Genomic DNA, 11,406 nt, shown 5'->3' with positions numbered 1-11,406 from the left:
CCCCCACCCACCACCCACCCTCCCACCTGGTTCCTTCTCTGCCTTCCAGTCTCAGCTAAGGTTGCACCCCTTCCTCCTAGTTTAGCTTCTCACATGTCAGGCTTTTTCCATCAGAACACCATCATTATCTGTCATTATGGTTTTTGTGTTTCGTTGTTTGTTGCCTATCTCCACACCCTAGAATGTGAGCTTCCTGAAGACAAGGATTTTATGTTGTGTGCATTCACCTCTCTAAGTGCCTGGCACAGAGCAGATGCCTAGTAAACATTTGATGAGTGAAAAAAAAAAAAAAAACAGGTGGATGGATGGATGGATAAATGGGTGGGTGGATGGATGGGTAGATGGAAGAATGAGTAGATGGATGGGTAGATGGAGAGATGGATGGATGGATGGATGGATGGATGGATGGATGGATGGATGGACGGATGGATGGACAGATGGATGGATGAGTGAAGAATGACTGAGTGGGTGGGTGGATAGATAAATAGATGGTTGGATGGGTAGATGGAGGGATGAGTAGATGGATAGATGAATGGGCAAATGGGGAGATGGGTGAATGAATGGGTGGGTGGAGAATGGATGAGTGGGTGGGTGCATGTGTGAATGGCTGGATGGATAGATGGAAAGATAAGTAGATGGATGGGTGGAGGAAGAAGGGATGAGTGGGTAGATGGATGGGTGGATGGGTAGATGGGTAGATGGAGGGAAGGGTGGATGGATGGACGAGCGGGTGGAGAAGGGATGAGTGAGTAGATGGATGGGTGGATGGCAATATAGGTAGATGGTGGGTGGGTGGGTTGGTGGATGATGGGTGGGTGGACAGGTGAATGAATGAATGCATGGACAGGTGGAAGGATGCTGGATGCTAGCTGCTTTACATGCATAGTCTCATTTAACCTGCACAAATGTCCCACAGAGTGATCTATGGCATGGTTGTGGAATAGACTCAAGCACAATCCTTGATGTGGTTTTACATGTGTTCTGAGAAAACAGAAGCTTGAGGAGATTTAAAAACTCACCCAAGTTCTTCTTGGAGATATTAGAACAAGAACAGGAACCCAGGTCTTCCAGATTCAAATCCTTTCTGATCAAAGGAAGAAGTGAAGGGAAGGGATTTATATCTCTGGATTCGTCCAGCTTGAAGACCAAGAACCACCTACACTGACATCTTCACAAACATCAGTGACCCAGGCCTCTCCCAGCTTCCTAAGGCAGCAAGTAAACCAGTCACTCCATCTTGAACATGACCCCACAATGGAGTGTCTGTGATCCCTTACCTTGTTTGCTTCTTGTCAAGCATGTTCCACAGCCCATGTTGAGATGATTTATAAGTTTATATAGATGCTTGGTGGCCACCATGTCCCCACCACCTCCCCAGGATCCCTGTTTTTACAAACTAGACAGTGATGTGGCTGCATTAATGGCCTCAAAGGTGAGGGGCCCATGTCAGTGTAGGAGGCTCAGGGGTGTCCTCTAGAGGAGAGAGCCCCAGCCCGAGGTGGGAAAGGGGTAGTAACTGAAAAGAGACCCAGTAATTATTTGTCTCTCAGTACCCAACTACTTGGGGTTTGACAAGTCAATACCTCCAACCAACCGTCATCAAGTGACTGCTGGGTTTTGAACTCTGTGTTTGGCCCCAGAGACCCTGAATGAGGAACACATGGCCCTGCTCATGGTCTGAGTCAGAGAAACAGACTTGATTACAGCATGTAGAAAAGTGAAAGTGCATTAACATGATGTAGAGTCTCGAGAAATGTTTACAGTAGCAGGAAATGTAACCAGTGGGAAACATGGCCAGTAAAAACCATTTGTGTTTCAGCACTGAAGGGGGTAATTTTCATTTACTTCAGAGGTTCCTAACCTGGGTGCACATACCCTCATTTTATTATTTAATGCACTGATATAGAAGCACATATATTACTATAGCACAAATTTGGTTTTTGTTTTTACAAAATATATTATATTGATATATAATTGGCTTCCAATTTATTTTACTTTATGCATTTAATAACACAGTCTGTTGGAGTATAAAGTGATAAGTGTCTCAAGGGAAGTGAGAATAACTTTATTCTGAGGGGAGTCGACGGCTTTTCCAAACCACCAAAGGGAATCATGGCACAGAAACCAGATTAAGAACCCCTGTGCCTGGAAAGTTAGACACAGTTATTTCAGATGAGAGTGACCAACTCAGCTCTAACTGGTTTCAACAAAACATGTCTTGATGGTCCACTATGGGCATCTTGTGACTTCAGGTGTGGCTGAGCCCAGGAGTCTCCCATGAAGGTCCCAGAACCGGTCTCTCTTCTTTCTACATCCCTGGGCTCTGCTTGTTGCTACTTGACCTCAACAGGTTAGGGACTCATTCCATGGGCAGTTTTCTCTCTAAGGCAGGCATGATGGTTTCTCTCCTGATGCTCATCTTCTCGCCTGGCTGAAAAAGCACTTTCTCTCTCTCTCTCTCTCTCTCTCTCTCTCTCTCTCTCTCTCTCTCTCTCTCTCTCTCTCTCTCTCTCTCTCCCTCACACAGCTATATATCAACATAGGGAAGTAGGGAAGGGCTCTGTCTCCAGAGGAATGTAATACTATGATTGACCCAGCTTGGGTCTCATGCCACTCCTGGGGCCTTGGAGGCAAGGGGTAGGGACATTTCCAGATGGACAGCCCCTGAGAACCAAATGGAAAGTGTGTAAGTGTTGGGGGGTTCCCCCAAAAAAGGAGAGCTTCTTCCCCTAGCATTTCTGCTTCCTCTGGAGGTCCTGTCCTCCAGACGCCACTGCTGGCATGGTGGGAGATACGATGTAGAACCACCGAAACAACTAGGACGTGGTATAAGATGTCAGGAAGTGGCCAAGGGCCCTAGAGCGAGTGCAGACAGTATGCAGTGCGGACAGTCAGGAAAGAGACACCCCAATATGGGCCAAACACCCACAGCAACACAACTGTACCCTTCACTGGGGCCTGGGGGCCAGGCACTGGGCTCAACCCTCACAGAGTGATCTCACTGGGCCCCCTCCACAGCCCCTTGAGGGTGGCTGTCATCACATGTGCCATCTTCATGTGCTGTCAAGGAAACTGAGGTCCAGGGAGGTTAAATATCTCATGCAGTCATATACTAGGAACTAGGGCACAAATTCCAATGGGTCTCAAACAGCCCAGCTTCTTTTGAACCAAGGGAGAGTCGTGTGTGTATCTTGTACATGTGTATATGCACACACATGTGTATGTATGTCTGCATGTGTGTGTACACATGTCTGTGTGTGCACACATGCGTGTCTGTATATGTGTGCATGTCTGTGTCTGTATGCATACATGAGTGTCACATATATCTGCATGCATGTGTGTGCATGTGTGCATGTGTGTACACATGTGTATCTGTGCATATGTGTGCTGTGTGTGTATGTATGTGTGTGAAGGGGTGACACTGGCAAGGGATTTTTAGTTCATTTCAATAGTGCCAATTTAAAGCCCCTTCTTCCCACTCCCCAGCCCCCAGCCCCCAACCTCCCTCCTGCAGGAGGGTCCGAAGTGCTTTTCCTCTAACCAGATTTTGTCTTCTCTCCAGCAGCATCATCCACCAAGGAGACCCGTGAGTATCTGTGCAGCTCCACACCTCCCCCAACCTCATCCACTCACCCCCTGCTCCCATTTGCCCTAGGGCAAGAAGGCCCAGGGCCCCTGCTACTAACCCTGCAGGTTCCCGAGAAACCTGGGCTTCCAGATTCTTCCCGGTCCTCTCCTCCCATGGCCCAATGGTGCCTTCTAAAGTCCCTAAGCCCTGTGGTAGGGGTGGCCTCCTCTCAGCCATTCAGACTGTAGGGACACAGTTCAACTCTGCCCCTTCTCCAGTTCCCCTGCTGCAGTCTGGACCGCAGCCTGCCCCTGCCCATCCCCCGCCCCAACAACCCCACACAGCTGGGAGCCCAAGGGCCAGGGATGAGCTCCTTAACCCTATTGCAGTGACCCCAGGCTTGGCTCAGGGTTCCTGCTGCAAAGTGCCAGAGACCATGTCAGGCAATACAGGGGCCCCAGAGACAAACAGAAGGGGCGCTGATTGTCTGTTGGGGTGAAAATGTTAGACCTGCCAAGAGAAGTGGAGAAAGTGCTCTAAGTTCCAGGAGGGGCATCCCCTTCCAATGGGAGGATCAGGGAAGTCTTCTGGGAGGAGGTGTCCTCTCTGCAAAGGCCTAGAGGCAAGAATGCTCTAGTGGAGGCCGTGGCTAGAGAGTCAGGACAAGGAAGGGAAGGAAGAGCGGTGATTATGGCAGTAGTAACGTTGATTGAGTGCCTATTATGTGCCAGACACTGGATTCAGAACTTCACAGGCATCTCATGCAATCCTACATACAACCTTATGCTGGTGCTATAATTAGCCCCTTTTGTAGGTAAGGAAACTCAGACACTGAGAAGTGAAATCTCTTGGCCAAGGTCACATAGCTGTAAGTGGTGAGGCAGGAGTCAAACCCCCTCCACCATCTGGTCCCAAGCCCACCCCTCAACCCCTCTTTGCAAGAGGCAATACCTCCAGGCCCTCTCCATTTCCTTCTCAACATGGTGGTGACTCTGAAGAGGGCTGTGGCTCCTAAAATAGGATTTTACCTGACTAAGAAGGACATGGATGCCCCAGTACACTACAAGGTTACAGAAGGCAAAGACAATATGAAGCAACACAAATCATTCACCCTACACCCTTAACCCTAGCTCCCTGAAGCCTCCTCAGTCGTATTCTGAAGTGAACAGAGTGTCACAGCATCTTGTTGCTATCAAATGCTTAGACGTCACCTGCTGGGGGGGATGGCAAATTCAAGCACACATGCTGCTTTCCACCCTGCCTGTTCCCATAGCAGACATCTCCAATCGATCCCAGCATTCTTTCCCTCCAAGTCCATAGGCAGACTTGAGAACTTTATCATTAAGCCTTTAACAGGAGGTCCACATTGACATTTAAGAGGAAACCTGTTTGACAACCCTGATCTAAACCAACTCCCTGATTTCACAGGTGGCAAAGATAAAGGGAGCAATTTCTGGCAAGCCACAGAGCAGATTAATGAAAGAGCAGCCTATTTCCTGAATGCACCCCTGCCCTAGTGCTCTTGGTAGCACACCAGCTCCATGCCCTGAGCAACAGCACAAGGGTTCCCAGGGGTCTCAGGGATTGAGGCAGCTGATGGGAGTGGCCTTCTATGCCAGAACCCAGAGAGCAAATCTCCTGCCTCCCAGAGGCTGAGGCCCCTTTGGGGGGGGGGGCCTCTCCCTTCATCCAGCAGCATGACCGTGAAGGCTGGATGGTCAGAAAATCAATGCTGGAAAAGCCTGCTTAAGCCAGCCTGTTGACATCAGGTTTATCAGACTTAGCTGCAATTGATTAGGCTCTGGGCAAACTCTAGAAGTGGTCCCCAGGGCTGGGAATGATCTCCCTGCATAGGTGAGACTCTCTGGGTGAGGGGTGAACGTGGCTGGAGGTGGGACCCCAAGGCTGTAGGAGACCAGGAGCCATGCCCTGGCTTCCCTCCCCAGCATCTCTCCTCAGCCAATCCCAAAGGTGGGGGCTGGGCCCCTTTCATAGGGATTCTGCGAAGAAGGAGGAGAAGGGGAGTTGGTCCACTCCCAGTCCGGCCCTCTCTCCCCTAAGCCACAGGCTTGGATGCCCACTCTTTCTTGAATAGCCCTTCACAGATGCCTCTGCCCCCTACCCACTCTCTGGGTGACAATGTCATGGTTTGAGTTCAGTCCCACCCATCAGGTGTGTGTGCTGAAACCAGGAGAGGGGAAACCCCAAACAAGCATTTCTCTCAGATTCTCAGGGTTGCCTGCTCAGTGGAGGGAAAGCAAGCCAGCAGGGTTCCCTGGTGTGGGCTGCATTTGCTCCTAGAAGGGGCACCTTTACCTACAAGCCTGGCACCAGTGGGTTGTGCCCCTCCAGAGGGGTGCATTTTCCTGATTCACCTAAAAGCTCCTTATAGACCAGGGAAAGCCCTGGAAACCACATGGTCCCTTCCAGCCTCAGGTGCAGCCTGACCCAAATGTTGTATGTGTTATGCAATGAAGACTATCCAGTGCCTACTATGTGCCAGGCACAGGAGTTTTCAGGATGACTCAATAAGATAATAAACATAAAGTCCTAGCCCCAGTGCCTTGCATGTAGCAAGGTCTTGGCGTCTGCAAGCTTCCTTAAGGAGCCTGCAGCTTTGCTCCAAAACACACACTGGCAGACCTTGGCCAGACGCCTGGCAAAGGGGCTGGGGAGGGAAAGGCTGCCCAACCCTCACTTTCCCTTAGCAGGTCAGCATTCTCCAAATCCATGTTTACCTAATCCTCCCTAATGCTGCCTTCCAAACTGTCAGCTGGTGCTAAAAAGCACACATTAGAATGAATTAGAACATGCCAGGCTGCAAGGGCGGATGTCATTGCAGCTCTCAAAGAGCACATTGAGGGCTCAGCCACTCAGCCACATCTCTAGGTACCACCAGCATCTCTCCTCAGGCATGGACCTCCCCAATTTACCCTGTGAAGGCTGCATGGAGAAGATGCAGGTCTTAGGAACAGCCAACATCACCAGAGGTGCCACTTAGCGAGTACCCAGTGGGCTCCCAACACCGTGTTGAGCTCCCAGTGGGAGAATTGGAACCTTCTGCCTGTTCTCTGTTGTATCCCAGTGTCAGGCACTTAATAGATGCTCAGGAAATGAGTGATAAATGAATGAATGATGAGAAGAAGAATAGCCAGTGTGTACTGAGCATTAAACCACACTCATGTATTCCTCACAGGAACCCAGTGAGGAGGCACCACAGATATCCCATTTTGCAGATAAAGTGGGGTGCGAGGAGGCTGAGGACTTGCCCAAGGGAACCTGGCTAGAGAGAGGTGCTCCCACCCATCGCACCAGAGTCCCTGGGAGTTCTCAACAGGGGCCTCTGCGGACTCAGAAGGCTGCCGTGGCCCAAATGAGAGGTTCTCAGGAGAGTCCCTTCATCATGGTGACTCAGGTTTACTCTAGTTACGTTTACTGAGGGTGTCCTGCTAGGGCTGGAGCTGTGACGGAAAGCCCAAAAATTAATTCTGGGCTGGTCCTGTGTGCTCTGGTGGGGGCCGCGTTGGAGGCACCATGGAGCACAGAAGGGCATATCTCCCAGAATTTGCTGTCAGCGAAGGCTCCCCCAGAAAGAGGCTCTGAGCTTCGTCCCAAGCTGCACCCTGGCCCTAGCCCTGGCCCTCCCCTCCCCAAGCACCTCCCGAGCTGCTGCCCACCAAAACTGGTCTCTTTCCTCCCCAGAGGTTGTAAAGTACAAGTGTGGCCTCATCAAGCCCTGCCCAGCCAACTACTTTGCGTTTAAAATCTGCAGCGGGGCCGCCAACGTCGTGGGCCCTTCTATGTGCTTTGAAGACCACATGTAAGTACCTAAGGGGCAACTATGTTTCTTTTATTTATTTCATTCATTCATTAAAAACTGCAGAGGCTGCAGGGGCTGGCCTGTGAGACCAGCCCACAGCTTCCCTTTCACTCTGGGTGTGCGAGACACAAATACAATAATTGAAACAGTTCCCACATCCGCCAGCACCTTGCCTGGTGCTTCAGAGCATCTCTCATTCATTCCCCCGACATCCTGGGAGGTGGAGCTATTACCCCTGTTGTAAAGATGAGGACAGTAGGGTGCAGACAGGGTCACCTGCCCAGTAGCAGGGTCAGGATTTGACCTCAAGTCTAACAGCCAAGTTGCTGGGCTTCCCATGAAAGGAGATGCCTGCGGAGAAGGTTCAAGATCCTGACTCAGGCATCAAAGCCCAGATACAGCAGGCACCAGGGCTTCCGCCCAAGTACAGGAGAAAGGCTATTTACCTATCATCCAACTTAGACAGTAAAGGCCCTGGGATGGCAAGTGCATCCTACGAAAGAACTCAGGGATGGGTGTTTAAACCAGTATTCTGAACCTAACCACAGTCTGTTTAGGCAAAACAAGGAACTGATGAGTTCAAATACCTAAAAGACCAGGGGTGGTATGCAAGCTTCAGGACCAGCTGGATCCAGGGATTCAAACAATGTCATCAGCGCTGTCTCTCATCCCATCTTCAGCTCTACCCTCCTCTGTCTAATAGCTTTGCTTTTTTTTTCCTACTTACAAGGGATTCCTCCATGTGGTTAAAGAGAGAGACTGCCAGCTGGTTTGACATATTAGCCCAACTTAGCACCCTAATGGGAAAAGAGCCTTCCTGTCTAAATTATCCCTGCAAAAGTCCCAAGCCTGTGTTTCATTGACTGGCCTAGGTCACATGACCAAGCCTAGCCCAGTGTATTTGTCCGTTTTCAGGCTGCTGATAAAGGTATACCCGAGACTCAGTAATTTATACAGGAAAAAGAGTTTAATGGATTCACAGTTCCATGTGGCAGGAGAAGCCCTACAATCAGGGTAGAAGGCAAAGGAGGAGCAATGACATCTTACAAGGATGGCAGCAGGCAAGAGAAAGAGCTTGTGCAGGGGAACTCCTCTCTATAAAACCATCAGATCTCGTGAGACTTACTCACTATCGCAAGAACAGCATGGGAAAGACCTGCCCTCATGATTCAGTAACCTCCCACTGGGTCCCTCCCACAACACGTGGGAATTCAAGATGAGATTTGGGTGGGGACACAGCCAAACCATATCAGCCAGTAACTGTAGCTGGGGGTGTAGGATGCTCTGCTTGTCCAAGCCTGGGAGAGAGAGGTCAATCCCCGGAACCACCTGGCCTGTGCGTGGAGAAAGACAGTTCTCCCACCACACATCCAGAGACAAGGGTGTGGATGCTCGGCCAGCAGGAACACAGCTGGGCCACGTAGGGACTCAGACACCCCAGGATGGTGGCAGCCTTCTGGTTTCTGCCTCCTCCCAGCAGCCAGGCCTCACAGCCTACAGGTGGGCTGGCCCCGCCTCCAACACCTCAGAGACCCAGGCAGGGAACTTGCCGCTTCTCTGAGCGGGTTGTTCTGGTCCAACATGCCTTGAGAAACTCTTTAGAGAATCCAGCCTACCACTGGTTTTCAGGAGAAAACAGATGGTCCCAGTTATTCCATGTGTTTCCCAACACTTCCACATTGCTTATGTGGGCCCTTGCAGAGTTCCCCAGCTGGGAGAGCAGAGTATTCATTCCACACTCGGGACCGACTGTCATATTTCTTCTTCATTGTCTTCAGGATCATGAGTCCTGTGAAAAACAACGTGGGCAGAGGCCTAAACATCGCCCTGGTGAATGGTGAGTTGCAGATCCATCCCCCAGACAGTTCTCACCCAGCACCAGGGCGGGTAGTGGGTAGCGGCATATTCATTCAACCAACATTGGCTCAGCTCCTACCTCATAGCAGGAACGCCCGTAGAGCTCAGGAGGGGAAGCGTGGCTGGCCTGGGGGAACAGAAGTTCTCAAAGACCCACAGAGCTGTAGAACCACAGAGCTAGCCAGGCCCCTGCCACATGCTTCTATCTCAGGAGGACACACTTCTCCTATGGAACATAGGTGAAACATGACCCCAAACTCAAAGCCACTCTGCTTAAACCAACACAAATGAAGATGTGGGGACAACCAATGACAGTGCAAGATCATGTGCTGAGTATACACCTTCATTCATTCATTCATTCAACAAATACAGGCAGTAGCTACTGTGGGCCAGGCCCTGTACAGGACACTGGGGATCAGCCAAGAACTAGAAAGGCCCTGGCTTCACAGCCTCCATAGATATCTGTGAAGCTCACAGACAATCTCAATGTGGTGAGCCTCTCTGGAGGGGCAGGAAGCACAGCTATGGGAGCTATGATGCAGAGCAGGGGACAGACCCAGGGTGGTTCAGGGGAGCCTTCCAGCTGGAGGTGAGAGCCAGCTGAGGTCTGAAGGATTGTGGGCACTGGCCAGGAGAAAATTGGGGAAGGCTCCTTCCAGGCAGGGGCAACACAGTGCAGGGAGGAGGAGGGAAAGGGAAGGAGAGAGGTTTGCAGGGCAGCATGGAGAGGCAAGGCTGGGGAGAGAAGCAAGGCCAGAGGATGAGGAGCTAGCAAGCCTGCTAAGAAGTGTGATTGGAAGCCGAGAGCAGTAGGGAGCCACGGAAAGGCTTTGAGCAGGGTGGGAGGGGCCGGGCCTGCATTCCAGAAACCTCCCTCCAGCTTGGAGTTGGGGGGCTGGAGGCAGGGAGACCACAAGGGAATCCATGGCCTTGATAACCCTGCATCTCCTGCAGGACACACACTTAAACAGGAGGCCAGAGGGCCACCAAGCCTGAAGTAGGGACACGTTTCAGGAGGGATTGGACTTACAGGGTCAGGTAAGGACAAGGTGGTCTGGTCCCAGCCAAGACCTCCTCTCTGCCTCTGTTCTTATAAAACGAGGGCCATTCCCTGGCTGTAAGGGCCACTTCTGGGACAAAGGTCAGAGCAGGATGGGGAAAAGCTGTAAGGGATGCTGAGGAAGGAACTTGTCGAGCTTGTGGGTGGCAGGATCACATGAGCACACTTAGGAAGGAACAGGGTAAGATGGGAGCCCCGGCCTTGCCAGCTCCAAGCCCCTGCACTTTACTCCAGAGAAAGCTTTTTCTCACTCTGCCAAGAAACCCTGCTGCGTCAGGGGAGAAGTCGAGGCCTGGAGCAGTGATGAGGCTGTTCCTGGACAGATGGGAGTCAGAGGACAGCCCTGGCCAACTTCCTAGGAGCCCAGGAAGGGCCAGGGCAGGGAGAGGCAGGAGGCTGAGTGGAGCGGTTCCTCTGCAGGTTTGAGGAGGGCCCAGGCCTGTTCCACTCCAGCCTCAGTGAAGTGGCTGCAGGGATGGTGGCTCCCTCCTGCAGGAAGGGCGTGCCCAGGCTGGTCTCAGAGCACTCTTTCGTGTACGCCAGACCCCAGAAGGCTGTAGGAGCCTCAGCTTACATCAACACTCCCATCCATCTGCCCTCACTCCACAGTGGGGGCGGGCAGGAAATGGCGCAGGCTGCAGCTGACCTGGCTGAAACCTGCTGACTTTCTCCCCTAAATGGGTCCCACCTGAGAAAAGCCTTTTGAATATTCTCCAATGAGATAGCCCCAGACTAGGCCTCTTTCCCTGCCTCTCACAAAGCCGAAAGGATGAAAATAACCATCCATGGCAATAAGAACCAGCATTTATTGGGCACTCACTGTGCTTTTTCATTTAACCCCATCACTGTGCTAGGCTGGAGCTATGCTCAATATCCCCATTTCCCAGGTAAGAAACCGAGGCTCAAAGAGGTTAAGCAGGCTGGGTGCAGTGGCTCATGCCTGTAATCCCAGTACTTTGAGAGGCTGAGGTGGGTGGATCTCTCGAGCTCAGGAGTTCAAGACCAGTCTGAGTAACAGTGAACGCCCCCCCCCCCCCCACCCACCATCAACCCCCCCGCCCCTCACAGACATAAAAATAAATCTGAGTGTTTGATCTCGAT

The 11,406-nt window shown here is 51.4% G+C and overlaps 1 protein-coding gene across 3 annotated transcripts in view; it reads left to right on the top strand.

The window, feature by feature from the left end:
• FAM3D (FAM3 metabolism regulating signaling molecule D) overlaps window positions 1-11,406 on the top strand; it is a 34,345-nt gene that overhangs the window by 13,812 nt on the left and 9,127 nt on the right. For 2 of the 3 annotated variants that reach the window (XM_017894231.1, XM_017894230.1), the window contains exons 4-6: window positions 3,563-3,586; window positions 7,271-7,388; window positions 9,167-9,225. In XM_017894231.1, the coding sequence (XP_017749720.1) occupies window positions 3,563-3,586; window positions 7,271-7,388; window positions 9,167-9,225 (201 nt within the window). The remainder of the gene's footprint in view (window positions 1-3,562; window positions 3,587-7,270; window positions 7,389-9,166; window positions 9,226-11,406) is intronic. The other variant, XM_017894232.1, reaches the window with a different exon arrangement.

This window comes from Rhinopithecus bieti, unplaced genomic scaffold, assembly GCF_001698545.2.
Source record: "Rhinopithecus bieti isolate Rb0 unplaced genomic scaffold, ASM169854v2 scaffold_21649, whole genome shotgun sequence".
Taxonomy (NCBI): Eukaryota; Metazoa; Chordata; class Mammalia; order Primates; family Cercopithecidae; genus Rhinopithecus; species Rhinopithecus bieti.
The sequence above is the reverse complement of the archived record's forward strand: the minus strand, read 5'-3'. Positions and strand labels throughout refer to the sequence as shown.